The sequence below is a fragment of the Xyrauchen texanus genome, chromosome 27, assembly GCF_025860055.1.
Source record: "Xyrauchen texanus isolate HMW12.3.18 chromosome 27, RBS_HiC_50CHRs, whole genome shotgun sequence".
NCBI lineage: Eukaryota > Metazoa > Chordata > Actinopteri > Cypriniformes > Catostomidae > Xyrauchen > Xyrauchen texanus.
This window is the reverse complement of record NC_068302.1, coordinates 3,643,583-3,664,761: the sequence shown is the minus strand read 5'-3', so window position 1 is coordinate 3,664,761 and position 21,179 is coordinate 3,643,583. Positions and strand designations below refer to the sequence as shown.

Genomic DNA, 21,179 nt, shown 5'->3' with positions numbered 1-21,179 from the left:
TTTTTTTCACTGGATCTGTTGCTATTTTAATGATTTAAAAAACAAAGCACTGACCCTTTAAAGTGTGAGCTTGTACAATTTGAAATAGTTATAAACAGTCACAGCTATGCAGTGTTATTATGTGCCTAGATAGTCTTTCAAATAAAATTGCTTGTGATATGCTTATGTAAATCACACAAAAAAAAAAAACAGAAAAAGAAATCTTAAGAGAGAAGAGCGCTTGTGAAAGTAGAGATTTTTCAAAGTGATTTTTCATTCAAAGTGATAAAAATTTCCACGGCATTTGTCCAAATGTTCTGAAACTTGGTCTACATGCCTCATTTGTCATGGGGAACAAAAAAGCCTCAAGGACCCATAACTTCCGCCATGATGGATTTTCCCGTACCTAAAACCTAAAAAACTCTTCTTCTCCTGAACCGTAGCTCCAATTTACTTGAAATTTGTTACACATGTGTAGAATTAACATTCTAGAAAACGTTACTTAGGAAAAATGAATACGATACAAAATGGCTGAAAGGGGTGTGTTTATTTAAATGTCCACATTTTAACAATATATATATGTGTCAATAAATCAAATGTAATTTTGACTGATGGTTTTTCAAACTTAACATGCTTCAAGATGACATCACTCTTAAGTACTGCGCAAAGAATGGCCAACATTCTCCTTTAGGGGGCACTACAGGCCACGCAGAAATTCCCATTTTCTGGTCAAAAATGTTCTAATTTGGTACATTGATACTACTGGCCAGCAGAAACCCACAAACCAAGAATGGCCAACATTCACCCTTAGGGGGCGCTACAAGCCACGCCGAAATTCCCATTTTCTGGTCAAAAATTTTCTAATTTGGTACATTGATACTACATGCCAACAGGAACCCACAAACCAAGAATGGCCAACATTCACCCCTAGGGGGCGCTACAGGTAATTCCCAAAAGTCCCATTTTCTGGTCAAATATTTTCAAATTTTGTACATTGATACTACAGGCCAACAGGAACCCACAAACCAAGAATGACCCACATTTGCCCATAGGTGGCGCTACAGGCCACATCCCAAAAAAATATTTTCAAAGTGATAACATTTCCACGCCATTTAACCAATTCTTCTGAAACTTAGTGTACATGCCTCATTTCTCATTGGGAACAAAAAAGCCTCAAGGATCCATAAGGTCTGGTATGATGGATTTTCCTGTACACTGAAAATGTTTCGTTTAGGATTCAGACAGAAATACTTGTTTTTTGGATTCATCCATTGAGAGGGTTTAACCCCAACCCTCTACTGATCAATTTTAAATGATTTGCCATTTTGAGGAGGAATCCGCATTGCTGCTTGCAGCTATATTTTAAATTGTATCTGTAAAGAAATTCTTAAAGGCATTACTCTTGTGCTGCAACGTAATATCTGGTTCTGTTGAGGCTTTATTCCTAACCAATTTAGCCATAGTACTGAATAAACACCTAGGATTATTTTCTATGAGTTTAATAAAATATGCTGACCTGGCAGCTTTTAGTGCCTGTCTGTAGCTACAGACACTATCCTTCCATGCACCACAAAAGACTACTATTTCTGTATTTTTCCACATGCGCTCCATTTTCCGAGCTGCTCTCTTGAGAGCATGAGTGTGATCATTGTACCATAGTGCAGGGCTTATTTCTTAAATTTTCTTTAATCGAAGTGGGGCGACAATATCAAGAGTGCTAGAGAAGACTGCATTTATATTTTTTGTTATTTCATCAAGTTCTTCTGGGCTTAGTGAGTGTATGAGATAGATCTGGAAGATTATTAGTGAAGCTATCTTTAGTGGTCGAAAGAATAGTTCTACCTGAACGATAGTGTGGTGTAGATTGAGTAACATTAGCTGATTCCAGCATAAAAGAGACGAGGTAATGATCCGAGATGTCATCTCTCTGATGCAGAATTTCTATATTATCAACATCAACTCCATATGACAGAATTAAATCTAGCGTATGATTATGGCAATGAGTTGGTCCTGTTACATTTTGTCTGACTCCAAGAGAGTTGAGAATATCGATAAATGCAAATCCTAATGTATCATTTTCATTATCTATGTGAATGTTGAAGTCACCAACAGTTAAAGCTCTATCTACAGTAACTACAAGATCTGATAAAAAAATAGCAAATTCACCAAGGAAATCAGAATAAGGCCCGGGTGATCTATACATTGCCACACCGGTTGGGATAACAACCTCCTGAAGGACGTTTATAGGATCGGTGTACCTAAACACCGATGTTACGATTTGCCAGAGATCGGAGATTACACCTAGCAGTGATGAGGGCAGGGAATTATCGGAAGTGTAGTCCGGAATGACAAGTGAGAAACACAGGGCAGACAACAGGGGATCGTGACACCATCTCTCTTTAGCAGGTCAGGTCTACCCCAAAAACTCTTCCAATTGTCTATAAATCCTATTTTATTCTTCAGACACCACTCAGACATCCAGCCATTCAGTGACACTAATCTACTATAAACCTCATCACCACGACGAGCACGGCGGGGACCAGAGCATATTACAGTGTCTGACATTGTTTTTGCAAATTCACACACTTATTTAACATTATCTTTAGTGATCTCCGACTGGCGAAGCCGGGACATCGTTAGTGCCGACATGGATAACAATTTTAGAAAATCTACATTTAGCATTAGCCAGCACTTGTAAATTTGATTTGATCAGATGCTCTGGCACCCAAAATGCAATTAACAATAGTGGCTGGAGTCTCTATTTCCATGTTCCTTACAATAGAATCGCATATAACAAGGGCTCTTTCAACATGATTCTCAGTGGGTGCATCACTGAGTGGGGAGAATCGATTGGAAACCCTAACAGGAACGGGAGAGTGGTGTCTCTTTGCTAAGCGAGTATGCCGCCGAGACGTCACCCAAATGCCCTGCTGCAGGGGCTCTACAGTCGGAACCAAAGTGTGTATGTTGCTCTCTGTACTACTCGCATCCAAAATAGTATCTACCGGCTTCTCTTTCTCACTGACCTCCACTAGCGTTCAGATGTGAGTCTATAACTCATTAACCTTCTCCATCACCTGCATCAGAACGCGGATGCAGGTGGAATATGCGCATAGTTGAATCGCGATAAGAGAATAATACGAGGGAAAACCCGATGTGCGCTTTAAAATGGCAGATGTTAAGGATTTAAGGCTGAAAACAGATATATAAGCGATGCTAAAAACTAGTAGGCTACAAACACAGACTCTATCTAGGTGCCAGCAGCAACAGGTAAAATATACACAGATGAAACAGTAGAAAACCGGAAAAACGTCTAGGTTACGTATGTAGCCTCCGTTCCCCGATGGAGGGAACGAGACGTTGTGTCAGAGAAGCTCTCTTGAGCACCGATATTCACCTCTGAACTATGAAAAAAGGCCAATGAGAGTTGGCAACCAGTATTTGCACGTCCCGCCCCCGGACATACGGGTATTTAAGCAGCGCAAATACGGGAGTTCTTTCAGGATTTTTCTGAGGAGCCGGAAATGGTCCGCCCACAACAGTGGCTCGGCTCAGCGACGTTTAAGTGGCAAAACCATCAGAGGCCTGCTTTAGGGCCTATGTGGAAAAGTTGGTGCGGTGGTGGATCCAGCCTCATAGAGGGGGGAACATACAGCACGGCAACCGAGGCAGCCGTGACTGCCTAAGGGAAACACGGGAGTTTGCTCGCCAGAGGGGACAGAACCGTGGTGTTACACACAGGGGGAGTCCGAAGGAGGCCTTACCTGTGGAGCACCTATACCAGTACAGGGTAGCTTGCGGTACCCGCAGTGGCTTGGGTCGGCGAGTTCCTCCGCTGAACTGCGTCCCACGAGGGCTAGGGAGGAATCAACCAGTGTCCCAAACCTGAGATCTCCTGGGAATGAAGGCGCACTGTTTCCCCTGGTTAGGGAGAAGGGCGCTAGGTGCAAGCGATTCACCCGGTCAGATCGTGGGCGTGCTACCGAGGTCTACGGGCTTGGTACCTGAGAAAACACGGGACGATACTGACTCAACTCGGAGATTGTAGAATCTCGCAAAAGTGTTAGGTGTTGCCCAGCCCGCCGCTCTACAAATGTCTGCTAGGGCAGTGCCCCTAGCCAGTGCCCATGAGGACACAACACTCCTGGTGGAGTGAGCTATGACCCACAAGGGGGGGCATGGCCTGGGTGTGATAAGCCAGGGAAATGGCGTCGACAACCCAGTGGGCGAGTCTCTGCTTGGAGACAGCGTTCCCTTTCTGCTGTCCCCCAAAGCAGACGAAGAGCTGCTCAGAGCGTCTGGTGCTCTGTGTGCGGTCCAGATAAATACGTAAAGCACGTACTGGACACAGCAGTGAAAGGGCTGGGTCTGCCTCCTCCCGGGGCAGCACTTGAAGGTTCACCACCTGATCCCTGAAGGGTGTGGTAGGAACCTTGGGCACATAGCCCGGTCGCGGTCTTAGGATCACGAAAGTATCTGCCGGACCGAACTCCAGGCAAGCGTCGCTAACAGAGAACGCATGTGTCACGATCTCGCTCACCTGCACCGTGTCTCGTGTTGCCTGCACTGTGTTTCGTGTCGTCTGCCCCGTGTTTTCTGTTTCACCCATCACTAGTCACTTTCCATGTCACGCTCCCTTGTTGTCCGCCTGTGTTTTCTTTTTTACCGTTCACGCTCCCAGTCATGTCTTCCTTGTTGTCTGCCCGTGTTTCACTGTCTCTGTGAAAACTACACTTCCCTTCTTCCCGTCGTTTCCGGCCCTGTCTGCGTGTTATTGTCCGCACCTGTCTGTCATTTCGTCATTACCGTGTATCTTTATTTAAACCCCGCTGTTTTCCCGTCCCGTTGTCGTGCGTTAACGTTTCATGTCTCATGGTGATGTTTCATGTTTGCGCTATTTCTGTGACCACGCTCTCTCGGTTTATGTTCCCTGCCTGTTGTTCCCTATACTTTGGAGGTTACCCTGCTCTTCGTGTTCCCTGCCTGGTAACCCGTTCATGTTATCCCAGCCCTTCGTGGATGTTCTCCTACCTACGTTCATCTGTGTGTTAGTTTAGTTTTTCCCATCGTGGACCTTTCTTTTGTTCCAGTGTTTGTTTACTTGATGTTCTCAGCAATAAAAGCCGCATTTGGATCCACACCCCTGTCTGCCTTGTCCAGCTACCCTCACAAAATCATTACAGCATGCAGGTCCCCGACCCTCTTGATGGAAGCGAGCGCGATCAGCAGGGCAGTCTTGAGAGAGAGGGCCCTTAGTCCAACTGAGTCAAGCGGCTCGAAGGGGGGTCTCTGGAGTCCCGTAAGGGCGACCGAGAGATCCCAGGAGGGGAACAGGTTAGGCCGGGAGGGAGTTATCCTCCGGGCACCTTTTAGGAACCTGACGATTAAGTCATGCTTACCAAGAGACTTGCCGTCTACCGTGTCGTGGTGGGCCGCGATAGCGGCGACATACACCTTGAGGGTGGAGGGGGACAGCCTCCTCTCCAGCCTCTCCTGAAGAAACACGAGCACTGACCTAACTGCACACTTCTGCGGGTCTTCGGCTCGGGAAGCACACCAGTCTGCGAACAGATGCCACTTTAGAGCGTAAAGATGCCTGGTAGAGCAGGCTCTAGCTTGATTGATTCTATCTATGACGGTCGATGGTAGGCCGGCTAGATCTTCCGCATCCCGTCCAAGGGCCAGACGTGGAGGTTCCAGAGGTCTGGGTGCGGGTGCCAGAGCGTGCCCCGTCCCTGAGAAAGAAGGTCCTTCCTCAGGGGAATTCGCCAGGGAGGGGCTGTCGTGAGGAGCGTGAGGTCCGAAAACCAAGTCCGGGTGGGCCAGTAAGGGGCTACCAGAATGACTTGCTACTCGACCTCCCTGACCTTGCATAGTACCTGTGCAAGAAGCCTCACTGGGGGAAATGCGTACTTGCGCAGCCCCGCTGGCCAGCTGTGTGCCAACGCGTCTGCCCCGAGGGGAGCCTCTGTCCGGGCATACCAGAGCGGACAGTGGGAGGTTTCTTGGGAGGCAAACAGGTCTACCTGAGCCTTGCCAAACCGGTCCCAAATAAGCTGGACCGACTGGGGGTGGAGCCTCCACTCACCGCCAGGCAAGCTTTGTCTTGACAGCGCGTCCGCTATCACATTGAGGTTGCCGGGGATGTGAGTGGCGCGCAGTGACTTGAGTCGCTGCTGACTCCAAAGGAGGAGACGACGGGCGAGCTGTGACATGTGGAGGGAGCGTACTCTGCCTTGGCGGTTTATGTAGGCTACGACCGTGGTGCTGTCTGTCCTGACTAGGATGTGTTTGTTCCGAATTAACGGAAGAAACTTCTGCAGGGCCAGAAAAACAGCCAGCATCTCTAGGCAGTTTATGTGCCAGCGCAGCGGGCCTCGGTTCCACCGGCCTGCGGCTGCGCGCCCGTTGCACACGGCGCCCAACCCAGTTTGGAGGCGTCGGTTGTGACCAGAACGCGTCGGGACACCTGCTGCAAGGGTACTCCTGCCCTTAGAAAGCAGAGGTCTGTCCAGGGTTTGAAGGTTTGGCGGCAGGCAGAGGTAACTTTACGTTGTAGCGTGCCGTGGCGCCATGCTCGCCTCGGGACTCGAGTCCGAGCCAGTGCTGAAGTGGTCTCATATGCATCAACCCCAGCGCGCCGCCGCGGAGGATGCCATATGCCCCAGGAGCTGTTGGAAACGTTTTAGGGGGACCACGGCGCCTGGCTTGAAGGAAGCGAGGCATTTCAGCACTGACTGAGCACGCTCGTTGGAGAGACGTGCTGTCATTGGGACTTAGTCTAACTCCAGACCGAAAAAAAGAGATGCTCTGGACCGGGGAGAGCTTGCTCTTTTCCCAGTTGACCTGAAGCCCCAAACGGCTGAGGTGGCTGAGCACCTGGTGTCTGTGTACGCATAGTAACTCTCGTGAGTGGGCCAGTATGAGCCAGTCATCGAGGTAATTGAGTATGCGTATGCCGGCTTCTCGGAGCGGGGCAAGAGTTGCCTCTGCGACTTTCGTGAAGACGCGAGGGGACAGAGACAGGCCGAAGGGGAGGACTTTGTACTGATACGCCTGGCTGTTGAACGCGAACCTTAGGAAGGGTCGATGTTGAGGGCAAATTGAGACGTGGAAGTACGCGTCCTTCAGGTCTACCGCTGCGAACCAATCTAGATGCCGGACGCCAGATAGAATTTGTTTCTGGGTGAGCATTTTGAACAGGAGTTTGGACAAGGTCCGATTGAAAACTCGCAGGTCCAAGATCGGTCGTAAGCCGCCGCCTTTCTTGGGTACAACGAAGTAAGGGCTGTAGAAACCCTTCTTCGTTTCGGTTGGAGGGACAGGCTCTATCGCGTCCTTTAATAGAAGGGAGGCGATTTCTTTGCGCAGGGAATGGGCATGTTGGCCGTGTACTGCAGAAAAATGTACGCCCACGAAGGGGGGCGGAGACCTGGCAAACTGAATTGCGTAACCGAGTCGAATGGTCCGGTGCAGCCAACGTGACGGTTGGGCAGTGAAAGCCACGCCTCTAAACTCCGTGCTAGGGGCACCAAGGGGACGAGTTTTTTGGACGTACCCGGCGGGGCTTCGCAGCGGTGCGGAACAGGTAACGTGCCGTCGGGAGGCAACGTGGCGTCCCGAGGCTCTGGTGCTGAGAATAAACTCAAAGCACTTACCTTGCTCCGCATATCCGGCAGGGGGCGGGTTCGTGACTGAGGAGGAGGTCTGATGTTGGCGTCCTCTGGACTCGTCTGAACCGGCCGGCCGGGGAACAGTCGTGGGGCTGAAGGCGGGGACACTGCGTCCATGGAGCCGGAACTGTTGAGGCCTGAAAGCGGGCCAGGTGACCCCAGAGACAACAAGGAAATAGCTCTATAGAGTGTAAAGAATTTAACAAAACATTCTCCTCCCGGCCCTCCACCGGGGAACGGAGTGGTCTTACCAGCTCCGGAGCTAACGTCTCGGTCTCTGGGTCTGTCATCTCAGGAGCGCCTGGGAGCCTTCTGGGTCCTCAAGGGGGTCCGTGAGACGATGTGCGTCCAACTTCTGCGGGGAGCTCAACGCTGGGGCTGAGAGCTGGGCCCACTCACTTGTTAGTTGAGGCGGAGCACCACTTTCTTTCTTTCTTGAAAGCCGCAGGAGGACGCCCTCGGCGAGCAGACAGGGCATGGCCCCTGGCGGCAGGTTTGCGGCAGGGCAGGATGCTTTTTTTTGCTTGAAAATAGCCTACGTCTGTTTATTCACCACTGAGGACTGCTGGGTGAAGTCGTCAAGTGGTGTCGCCGAATGGACGGTGCTGGGAGACGGGGGCGTTTGAGAAAGCGTGCTTTGTCTGCCTCCCATACTGCCTGTCCATCATTGCGTTTCTGGACCACGGAGTGGCCATCGCCTGTTTGAGAGCAGTTCCTGCAGCACGTCAAGAACAGGACCACCCAAGTGCAGATTTGAAGTGCCCTGGCCCGGTGGACTTTCAGGAGGGGGCCATGGCGTGCAGGGGGGAGCGGTCTGGGACCGTTCTACCACCGAGGGTAGCGAGAGCGGAGGAGTGAGGAAGCTGGGCTTGCTCAGCTCGTCATGCACGTCCGGGAAGGAATCCGGGCGCAGCTGTGAGCGGCGCACATGCCCGCGGAACCAATTAAGCCCGGGGAAGCATAGCGGACCTTCTTGCGTCAGGCTCAGACTGGGCGGAGACCCGAAGGTGGTGGCCCAGGCGAGTTATCCGCATCCAACACGCTGTTACGCTCTCCGATGCAGCAGTGATGTCATCATCCAATGCCGGGGAGCTCGAGGGACCGGATGGTAGGCTGTTAAGCGGACCGCACTAATCCCGAGCTCGGGGGAAGCAGGCAAGCGTGCCGGGGAGGCGGGGGGTTTCGAGGGGGTTCACCCGGCGAAACGGAGACCGTCACTGTCCCCAGATCGTTTTCATCGCCCGCGGCGCCTGCCTCAATCCTGTAGGAAGGAGGCGAGGCGCAGGGGGCAGCTGAAGCGGCTTTTTCTCACTACAAGAAAAAGCCTACGACCACAATGCTGTCATGGCTATGTTCTCGTACTGAAAACATAGACCATTCATAAAAACGCTGCCTGCGTGTGATCGCAACCCAGGAATGCAAGGCAGTTTTTATGGCCGTCAGAGGTGGGGAGAATCAACGCATCCAGAAACTTCACAGAGGCGGAAAATCGTCTTTAAAAAGATGCGTCCTGAGAAGGACGTTCAACGCCTCTGTGTTTTGCTCTTTTAGAGCAAAATTCACTCTTTTAGAATAACTCTTTCGAGTTGTCTGTGCTGTCGAAGCGCCCAGGGGCAAGAATGCACAGCCGTGCACGAATGAGAAAGCCGCTGTTATGCGCCGTCAGATCCAACAGCATGCAGAGCGTCAGAGGATTAAACAGGAACTTGGTGTGTAACTCGCAGCAGACTGCATGCATGACCATCGGCTCCGAAGAAATTTTCTGAATGAACTCCCGTATTTGCGCCACTTAAATACCCGTATGTCCGGGGGCGGGACATGCAAATACTGGTTGCCAACTCTCATTGGCCTTTTTTCATAGTTCAGAGGTGAATATCGGCGCTCAAGAGAGACCCCTAGTGTCGCTTCTCTGACACAACGTGGAGAGAGCGACAGAAGGGGAACCTGAAATGCGTTAAATTGACAAAGGATATAAAGATGAATGATGAATATAACAATGAACGTTTGAGAATAAGAATAAGCAATGCTAAGCAGGCTACAAACAAACACTCTTGCAGCATGCCATCAGCAGCAGGAAGTCCAGTGACGTCAGTGACCCATGTCAGTCATCACTACTAAGGCTTTGATTCTCACTGATTCTCGCAAAGCTGCAAGTTTAAGATTTCGAGACAGGACAGGTAAATTTGCACCCTCTCTGCATTGCGCTGCTCTGTCCATTGAGCAGTATCCATCTACAGAGCCATACAGGTGCATTAGCCGAGGTTGTGCCTCCGCCGGTTTATTTGATGCCGCTAAACCAGATACTTCAGATGCATCACTAGACTTCAAAATCAGATGAAACATGGTACAAATGCATACCAACCTGTATAATTGAGAACCAACTGATATACTCTAAGTCTAGATAAACGTTTTAATGCAAAGAGGAACTTGACGATAGATTTGAATATTATGAGTGATAAATGCCCCCCATTTGTAACCTAATGCCCCCCTCTCTACTAATCTCAGCACACCCTAGCATCCTTTGAATTCCCCCTGGGGGGTGGTAACGCCCGTTGAGAACCCCTGCTGTAGAATGAGTAAATTGTAGATCAGTGTTAACTCAAGATGTGAACTGTTTCAACCGATTTGGACTGTTTTTGTGAATTGGTTCGACTGGTTAAAAGAATTGTTTCAAATGAAAGATTCATTCACGAACTCAGACATCGCTAATGTTTATTTCAGATAAATGGAAATGCACAAGTTAACTAGTTTCATCAAAACTCAAATAAAAGAAATATATTTTATATTATATATTATACATATATCCCACGAAAATCAAGAAAAAAAAATTATATTTTGCATAAAGAAAACATATTTTAAAACTTATAAGATTTTTGGCAATTAGATATTATTTTCATTAAGTCATAATGCCAAAAATCATAATGGTCCTAAAATAGTCTTCATTTTCTTCATGCTAAATATTATTTCCTTATTTTATTTTTATTCTTTTTTTATTTTGGGTAAAATACAAGCTGGATATTTCTTTGCGTGTTTCACCCATTCTCGTCATACCTGACGTGTTATATACACTGAGTGCAGGTGAGAGGGCTTTATATGTCATTTCCTGCAGCTTTTTTGAAAGCACTTTGGATGTGATGAGGTCACTGACACAATGAGGAAGTGAGTGAGTGCATCTGTACTGTAGCTCTAGGGCACACTTACACCATGTACAGCTCATTCTCCATACATACATTTTCCTCTGGGCTTGTTGTTATATTCCTCTTTCCCTTTCATTGCCCTCTGCTTTTCTGTCTGCTCATCATGCGTGTTCTCTTTTTCTTTTTAACCTTTACACAGACAATCTGCCCCTCGGGTGCTCTCATACTATGTACTAGGTAGCACTCATAAAAATATAGAAACATGCCACTGTCCCTGTCTGTTTGCTTAATACTAAAAAGGATTTAAAGTATTCAGCTCAGTGGTGACAGAATATTTTTGAGAGTAACACTGATCACACATAAACATCCATCCATATTCTCCATTTCAGATGTACAGAAACATCTTTGTGTGTAGTCACATGCTTTCAGTACTCTTTGAACGACTCAGCCGTGACCTCACTGTGATGGAAGAAAAGGAGAACACCAGTGATGGATTGTGAACAGAAACGAACAAACAAATGAGAGTTGGTGCTCGTGGGTGGTTTAATTAGCATACACTGTATGTGTGTGTGTGTGTGTGTGTGTGTGTGTGTGTGTGTGTGTGTGCGCGTTTTTGTGATATACCAGGACAATTTTGTAAGTTATAAACTGGTAATCACAAGGTTATTATGCTATAAATGTGCTTTATGAGGACATAGACTAGTGTCCCCATATTTCAAATCGCTTAAAAATCATACTAAACAATGTTTTATTGAAAATGTAAAAATGCAGAAAGTTTCCTGTGATGATTAGGGTTAGGGGTTGTGTTAGGTTTAGGGGATAGAATCTATAGTTTGCACGGTATAAAAATCATTATGTCTATGGAAAGTCCTCATAATGATAGGTAGACCAACATGTGTGTGTGTGTGTGTGTGTGTGTGTGTGTGTGTGTGTGTGTGTGTGTGTGTGTGCGTGCGTGCGTGTGTACTGTACAGTATGTGAGTATGAGTGTGAACATGTATTTGTGTTTATGTGAAAAAGCTACAGATATAAAAGCACACTCAATCACATTTGTATTTAAGAGGTTTCCACACAATAAGGAAGTGTATCACTTACTTAAACATACAGTGGTGATACCATGGTACAGTGATGGTAACATATGGTAACAGCATGGTACTTTGATATACAGTATACGATTGTACTAAATGATTCCCATATATACCATTGTATTTACATGGAACTCCAAGGTATTTCGAAAATTGCCATGTTATTACCATGGTATATGTCAAAAAACACATGGTAATACCATGGTATGATGATATATACATTATATCATGGTACTGAATGATTACTATATTCATGTTACACTCCACTCCAAATGACTTCAAAGAATACCATTACCATGGTAATGTGTCCAAAAATAAAAACGTGGTAACACCGTGGTTTGAAATTACCTTTTGCAGCAGTTGAGAACCAGAATACTTTGCCGCGATGGATTTCATCTCTCCGCCAAATGCTGAAGCCCAGAGTTTCACACTAGAAAGAGAAGGAAATTATAAAAAAATAAAATAAAAACGCAAAAAATTTAGGAATTTCTTTAGGTAAGATTAAAAGCACATTAAGACATGTCAAGCAGTTGTTGTGAGATGTGTCTTTAATGTGTTCAGTTCGGGACAGCTCAGTGTGCGTGTGACCGAGAGTGAGCGAGTGCGCTTATCGGCAGCATGCAGCCTCTGTTTTGTTGTTCCCCGCGAAGCAGCGGATGGTGTGTGTGAGAGTGATACAGTGATCCGTGCAAGTAGCTAGCTATGTGCAGTGTATTTCAGTGCAGTCAGTCAAATAAAGCACCTAAACTCTTCTGCAAGACGGCCTCATTGTCCTTTTATATGCTACCATTTTGGATACAGATGCCAGCGACACCGGTATCGGCACGGTCCTGTCGCAAATGCAGGGTGGCACAGAACGTGTGTTGGCGTACGGCAGCCGCAAACTAGCCAAAGCTGAACAGAACTATTGCACTACGAGGCGGGAGTTGCTAGCCATTGTCGATTTCACATCGCATTTTCGGCAGTACCTACTTGGGAGGCCTTTCAAGGTACGGACTGATCACAGCAGCCTGCGCTGGCTCACGCGAATGAAAGAGCCGGAAGGTCAGTTAGCCCGATGGCTTGAGAAGTTAGCGGAGTACGAGTTCGAAATTATCCATCGCCCAGGGCGCTTGCACACCAATGCTGACAGTCTCTCCCGCAGGCCCTGCCGCCAGTCCTGTCCTTGTAATCTGCAGGACCCTTCCTTGCAGCCGAAAACCATAAGTCACCAAGCCATTCAGTGTGATTTGGACACTGACACTAGCTCCCTATTGCTGAGTCCGGTGGGGGTAAGCGCTATTAGTGTTACCAACACAGACACTTTAAAACAAACAGAGATTATTTATGTGACAAACACAAACGATACCAGACTGTTTCCTGGCTGGACTATGGAGGAGTTGCGTCAGGCTCAGGCTGCTGATACAGACATTGCGCCAATCAGAGCTTGGTTAGGGGTCAGCAGGGAGCGGCCCCCTTGGGTCACAGTTTCCCCATGCAGCCCAGCCACCAAGACGTACTGGAGTCAATGGAGAAGACTGTACTTCAGAGATGGAGTATTGGTCCGCCGCTTTTACTGTCTAGACGATACACAGTTCTATCCTCAAATTGTTCTTCCACGCAAGATGCAACCCGATGTTATGCGTCAAATGCATGAAGGGCCAGTAGGTGGACATTTTGGTATTGAAAGGACTGTGGCCAGACTTCAAACCAGATACTACTGGTACCACATGAGAGAAGATGTGGCCCTCTGGTGCCGGACTTGTACAAACTGCGCATGCAGAGCCAGACCCCACAAGACTCCACAAGCGCCCATGGGAACTGTCAGAGTTGGAGCCCCCATGGAGCGCATTGCACTGGACATTATGGGCCCACTCAATGAGACAGAACGTAAAAACAGTTATATACTCGTAATACAGGAGTATTTCACGAAATGGACTGAAGCATTCGCAATCCCTGACGAAAAGGCTGTGACAGTGGCAAACGTTGTTGCAACTGAATGGGTGTGTCGCTTTGGAATGCCTCACTCTCTGCACAGCGATCAAGGACGCAATTTTGAATCAGGGGTATTCCAAGAAATGTGCCGTTTGTTTGGCATCGACAAAACCCACACTATACCATTCAGACCGCAGTCCGACGGCCAAGTTGAACGTTTCAACGCCACACTACAAAAGATCCTGGCCTCCACTGCAGAACACTGTCACTGGGATTGGGACCTGATGATCCCATATGCAGTTATGGCCTACAGAGCAACCAAGCACAGCGCTACTGGTTTCACCCCCAACTTCATGATGTTCAGCCGTGAAACAAGTGAGCCAGTGGACCTTGTGGCTGGTTTGCCCCCGGACTCTGACCATGCAACTTCAGCCCCCGAGTATGTGCAACAAATGCGTGAGCAGTTGGAACAAGTCAGTCATGCGTGCAAAAAGACAATATGACAAAAACGCTTGCCACACACAGTACAAAGTCGGCGATGCGGTGTGGTATCTTATCAAAGGAACACGCCATGTCAGAAACAAAGTCAAAAAGTTCCTCCCCTCCTACGAGGGACCTTACTTTGTTATGGGACATTTAGACGACTTAGTCTACTGGATCCAAAAGGGCCCCAGAGCTAAGGTCAAAGTCGTCCACCATGATCAACTCAAATGCTACTGCAGCCGTGAGCCCCTGGACAACACCTGGGTCCTGGACCAATCCCAGAACTGGATGCCTTCTGAGATCCTGCCACCAGTTGTGGACGGGCACCCAGCAGATCGAGAGGATCTCGGCCTGCAAAGCCTCTACTCTACCGCCTCGAGTGATGGTCCCAGCGACTCCTGGCCGTCTACTCCATCTGCTACTAATTCTCACATTATCGGGTCTCTCCCATCCACTCCTTCCCATGTGATACTTGACCATGGTGGGGGTGCGGTAGGAGAGCCACAACACCAGTCTCCGCGCGAACCTCGACCCCAACGTCAGCGCCGAGGACCAGTCCGGTATGGGGACTGGGTCACTGAGTGAATCACCTATGACAGTTCCTATTTGCACTAGAGACTTTACAGTTTGCGTTTTTGAACTCTAGTCTAGTTCGTTTTATATTTGCTTTTCTACAAAAAGCACTTTTTCATGTTCAAAGAAAAAAAAACTGAAGAGCTTTTTAATGCTTTTACATGCTTGCACTTTATTGCACCCGATGTATGTTCTGATTATTACCAGATTAGTCAGACAGTATTACCTCTGGTCACTGAAGAATAGGAGTTAAAAGGTGATGTACTCTTATGTTTATTAGAGACCATTACATCACTGTTAATTGTTATTTTTCACTACTGTGTTCACTGTTGAATGAGCTTTAGAACTTTTAACACTGTTTAGACACTTGTTAAATTGGTATATCCTACCTGTTTGGATTTATATATTGTTTGGGACACAGCTATCTCTTCACATTTTAGGCCTACAGATATAGAGAATGTGTGCTCAGTATATTTAGATGGAATGGAATTAGTGTTAATTGCCAGTCCATGGTGGGGGTAGTGTTGTGAGATGTGTCTTTAATGTGTTCAGTTCGGGAAAGCTCAGTCAGTGTGCGTGTGACCGCGAGTGAGCGAGTGCGCTTATCGAAGGCGCGCGCGCGCATTGTTGCCAACTTAGCGACTTTGTCGCTATTTGTAGCGACTTTTCAGACCCCTTTAGCGACATTTTTTCAAAAAAGCGACTAGCGACAAATCTAGCGACTTTTTGGACAAACCTTAGCAACTTTCCAAATTCCAAATATCGCCAGTACTGCAAGCGTGAGGTCTTACTTCCCTGCTGCGTCTGCTCTGTTCAGTGAGCAGCTGAGAGGAGCAGCACATTCCGTTGACTGCACGCAAGCGGACATAGACATGAATGAGCTGCGCATTAGCAGGAACCAATCAGTGATCACATAGCAGCTGCCTTCTCCTTTGTTTTAATTCAAAACATTTAATTTGACCGTTTTTTCTTGGCATGCGCTTATATTCACTAGTCTACTAATCAGAGTTTTAGTTCATTCCGGTTCGGTTTCTGAACTCTCCGACTTCAGATCGTATATTTACAGACTCTATACATTTTACTTATCCAAACACAACAATAAACCTTCTTCAAACTCATAAACATGTAACGTTAGCTAAGTTCCGTTCCGTTCCGTTTTCTAACAGATAATATGTAATTGAGAACCGTTTTACTGGACATTCGGCTATATACTTATATAAAAACAGTATGAGCACGGTTTAGGTGAGATAACCGTTATTATAAACTGAAGTAGGCTTTAGGCAGAACGCAAATACGACGCGATGACGTCATTAATATGCTAATGACGCATGACGTCATCTGGCGACATTTAGCTACTTTTCGAGCAGGCTTTAGCTACTTTCCATTGAAAATAGTTGGCAACACTGCGCGCGCGCGCCCCTGTTTTGTTGTTCCCCGCGAAGCAGCGGATGGTGTGTGTGAGAGTGATACAGTGATCCGTGCAAGTAGCTAGCTATGTGCAGTGTATTTCAGTGCAGTCAGTCAAATAAAGCACCTAAACTCTTCTGCAAGACGGCCTCGTTGTCCTTTTATATGCTACCATCACACCAAACAGCGTGAAGTTTAGGGAGTTAACCCCGGAAGGAGAATCACCGGCCCTGGAGAAGACGAATCTCCCCTGTGTCTCCCAACCACGGTTAGGAGACAGAAGCAGGAAAGGTTAACACAGTGATAGCAGTGTCCAGTGTGCAGATTTGCTGCTCATCATCTACAACTATTTTAACAACAAAATTGTTCTAAATCTTTTTTCTTTTATTTAAGGCCTTAAGAAAATACACGATTTTTTTTTATTATAAAAATTCCTTTTACACATTTAGCTGATCTTGCGAAGGAACAGTTGTGTCAGTTTAAGATTTATTTGTATAGCGATTTTCAGCAGATTCAGAGTGTAATTTTCAGTTTTGTTTAATATCATATAACAAAGATTTGGAAGTACACACGCGCGCGCGTATAAGAATTACATTTCAAGTTTGAGCAAAGGTCTATCTGACTGCAATTTTTACATATTAGACCCATAGAGAATGCATTATGTGATGTGTAACGGTAACTAGCACATAGGGAAATTATCGAGAACAAATCATACATGAAAAATAACGTATACTCACACTGACAGAGGTATGGTGGTACCTTGTTGTGATCCAGATACTCCAGTGTTGAGTAAACCCCACAGCAAAAAAACATAATAAAAAACACACTTCATGACTACTGTTCAAATCTTCTGAAGAGATGAAGAACTGCAGTTTAACACTGCTCACACCATACAGGCAGTGTATGGATATAATGTTTATATCGAGTGTTTGCTATAGTAAGAAAGTTAACAAATGAATCGCATGAATATATTTGTGATTGAAATCCGCCGCTGTCATGATCCCTTACTCCAGATATATTCCAGTGTAACCACAGTTTTACTTCGTCAGATGTAGTCTGCTGAATGAGAGATCTGAATGACTCGAGAACGTCTCTCTCTCTCTCTTTCTCTCTCTCTCTCTCTGTCTCTCTCTCTCCCTCCCTCTCTCTCTCTCTCTCTCAAACACACAGAGAGAGTGTGTGTGTGTGTGTGTGTGTGTGTGTGTGTATGTCACATCTCTCTTTCTCTCTCTCTCTGTCTCTCTCTCTCCCTCTCTCTCTCTCTCTCTCTCTCTCAAACACACACAGAGAGAAAGAGTGTGTGTGTGTATGTCACATCTCTCTCTCTCTCTCTCTCTCTCTCTCTCTCTCTCTGTCTCTGTCTCTGTCTCTCTCTATCTCTCTCTGTCTCTGTCTCGAGTAGATAAGATGATGCTGTTGTTCTTCACAGGAGAATCGCGCTATTAAATGGATGATGAAATACAGAACAAACTCTTGACGGAGAAAGACAATGGACTCGACAGATAGAGAGTGCAGAAGAGTGCTTCTAGTGTTACGCCTCTCTCCTGAGAGCCAAACTGCGATACTCAGCAGCTGCTAATTATTAGTTAGTGAGTTAGAGTAATTCAATCTCACGAAATCTGTCAAAAACATGTATGGGTATTTCACCTCCTAAATTAAAAAGAAATAACAAATCGGTAACATGGATTTACAGTATCAAATGCACACTTCCAGAACTTTCCTCTTTTCTGCACTAACAAAAAACTACCACTAAGTAGGACACTATGAAAATACCATGGTATTATTCACAGTACATGACACCACCATGTAAATATCATCATATATGAATTTGGCAATCATTCAGTACCTTAGAGTACCATCATGGTGCATTGCTTGTTTTGTTCTTTTCTTTTTTTTAAATGATCACTATAAAATACAATATTTATCATCTGAATGTTTAACACAGATACTTCACTTAAAAGCAATAGTTTACCCTAAAAAAAAAATCAATTTATGCACTCTCGTGTTCTTTGAACCCCATATTACATTATTTCTTCTATGTAACACAAATGGAGATATTTGGTAGAATGTTAGCTTCAGTCACCATTCACTTTTATTGCACCTTTTTTACATACATGAAAGTGAAATGTGAAGTCAGGTTTGGAACAACATGAGGATGAGTAAATGATGCTCAAGTGTACAGTGCAGAGACCAAGAAAAGAAGTGCATGTTTAGCAAATCCAAAACCGGCAATGAATTATTCATCGCCTGAGTCAGAGAATGTAAAAAATGCATGAATAGAGTGGGGAATTTATGTGGGGGACCAATTTTTCTGGACTGTGTATGGGGTGGTTATTATTATTGTATTAACAATTTGGCAAAGCTGGTTAACGTGTCACTCCACCATCTCAGATATCGAGCAGTTATTTGCATTACTGTGCTTACTAAAATCAGTTGGGTTAAAAATGACCCAACACATAGCCCGATGGTGGGTTGATATACAAGACTTCGCCCCTCGAGCCTCCTAGGGCTTCGCCTCCCGGGTCTTCGACGCCTCCGCCTCCCGGGCCTCCCACGACTCCGCCTTCAAAACCTTACATGGCTCCGTCTCCCGGGCCTTCCACCGCTCCGCCGACACCACCTGCCATGAATCTGCCTTCCACAGCTCCGCCTTCCATGGCTCCGTCTCCCGGACCTCCCAGGGCTCCACCTTCCACAGCACTGCCTTCCATGTCTCTCTTTCCCGGGCCTTACATGGCTCCGCCCCCTGAGCCTTCCACAGCTCCGCCTTCCATGGCTCTGTCGCACGGGCCTTCCACCATTCCCGCCACACAGCCTTCCTCGGCTCTGCCTTCCATGGCTCCGCCCCCTGAGCTTTCCACAGCTTTGCCTTCCATGGTTCCACCTCCCGGGCCTTCCATGGCTGCGCCACCTGAGCTTTCCACTGCTCTGCCTTCCATGTCTCTGTCTCCCGGGCCTTCCATGGCTCAGTCTTCCGGGCCTCCCAGGGCTCCCCCTTCCACAGCTCCGCCTTCCATGGCTCAGTCTTTCGGGCCTCCCAGGGCTCCGCCTTCCACAGCTCCGCCTTCCATGGCGCCATCTTTTGGGCCTCCCAGGGCTCCGCCTCCCACAGCACTGCCTTCCATGGCTCCGCCTCCCTGGCCCCCTGACCCAGTCCCTGTCCTGTGGCCTCCTCCCAGGCCCCTTGACCCGGTCCCTGTCCTGTGGCCTCCTCCCAGGCCCCCTGACCCGGTCCCTGTCCTGTGGCCTCCTCCCAGGCCTCCTGACCCGGCCCCTGTCCTGTGGCCTCCTCCCAGGCCCCCTGACCCAGTCCCCGTCTTGTGGCCTCCTCCCAGGCCCCCTGACCAGGTCCCCGTCCTGTGGCCTCCTCCCAGGTCCCCTGACCCAGTCCCCGTCTTGTGGCCTCCTCCCAGGCCCCCTGACCCTGTTCCCATCCTGTGGCCTCCTCCCAGCCCCCCTGACCCAGTCCCTGTCCTGTGGCCTCCTCCCAGGCCCCCTGACCCTGTTCCCGTCCTGTGGCCTCCTCCCAGGCACCCTGACCCAGTCCCCATACTGTGGACTGCTCTGTTTGCCCCTTGTGCCCCCTTGGACTGCCTGTCTGCCCCTTGTGCCCCCTTGGACTGCTCTGTTTGCCCCTTGTGCCCCCTTGGACAATTTGTTTTTTCTTTTTCTTTTTGGAGCATCTGGAATCCACTCCTTAAAGCGGGGGCTCTGTCATGTTCACTGTTGTCTTTTGTTTTAGTTTAGTTTAGTTCCTGTTTCCTGTTTGGTTTTTGTAGTCCTTTGTAGTTTCTTTTTATGATTGGTTTTCCCCTGATTGTTTCTCCTTCCCTGATTGTTTCCCCAGGTGTCCCTCATTCCCTTGTTTGTTCCTTTTTGTATTTAAGCCCTTAGTTTTCTTGTTTGCTTTGTTGGTTATTACATGTTTTTGTATGCTCTGTGCCAGGTTTCCCTTGATTTTCTTGATTCTGAGTTTTCTTTATGTTTATTAAATAAACTGCTGCACATAGATCCTCATTCTCTGCCTGCTTCGTCACAACAGCAGACCCAAAATTAAGGGGAAATTATTTAATTAATCAGCTATTATTGTATGTTGATAAATAAAACGAAAAGCGTTCATATAACGTGATAGTATTAACTTACCTCTGTATCTTCTGTTGGTAGTGGAACTGGTCGACTGTTGAAATTTAAAATGTCATCGCCAGACCAGTTTTAATCCAACTGGGTGCATTATTATAGAAACAACCCAATAAATGTTAGGAATAACCCAACAGAACGACCCAATATGTTTAACCCAGCTATTGGGTAAAATAAATAACCCAGCGTTTTTTGGAGTGTAGCCTTTCTGTCAGCTCAATCCAGTCTGGACACTCTCTGTGGACCTCTCTCATCAACAAGGTGTTTTAGTCTGCAGAACTGCCATTCACTTTTTTTTTTTTTGGCACCATTCTGAGTAAACTCTAGAGACTATTTTGCATGAAAATCCAAGGTGATAAGTGGTTATGGAAATACTCAGACCAGCCCATCTGGCACCAACAAGCATGCAATGGCCAATTCTGATGGTTAATGTGAAAAATAACTGAACCTCCTGACCCGTATCTGCATGATTATATGCACTGCACTGCTGCCACATGGTTGGCTGATTAGATAATCACATGAATAAGTATGTGTACAGGTGTTCCTAATAAAGTGCTCAGAGATAAACTATACTTTCTCATGAGATTATCTAATCCGTTCATCTCATGGCAGCAGTGCAATGCATATTCATGCTATTTTTCGTCATTGCACCCTTGGCACAACACAGTGGTACTCAGTCTGTCTCGCAGGTGAAGAGGAGAGAGATGGGCCTATCATGGGAGATACATCTACAACAAATGGGACTTACACAGGACACCTTGATGAGCCTATGTGGATTTAAATGTTTTTAT

The 21,179-nt window shown here is 47.0% G+C and overlaps 1 protein-coding gene across 1 annotated transcript in view; it reads right to left on the bottom strand.

The window, feature by feature from the left end:
- The window catches only part of cacna2d3a (calcium channel, voltage-dependent, alpha 2/delta subunit 3a), a 487,702-nt gene extending 470,410 nt beyond the window's left edge, over positions 1 to 17,292 (bottom strand). Inside the window, exons 1-2 of the mRNA XM_052094087.1 lie at positions 16,989 to 17,292; positions 12,223 to 12,304 (exon numbers count right to left, since the gene is read on the bottom strand). Of these exons, the coding sequence (XP_051950047.1) occupies positions 12,223 to 12,304; positions 16,989 to 17,083 (177 nt within the window). The 5' untranslated portion in view covers positions 17,084 to 17,292. The remainder of the gene's footprint in view (positions 1 to 12,222; positions 12,305 to 16,988) is intronic.
- Between the last annotated feature and the right edge of the window lie 3,887 nt (positions 17,293 to 21,179).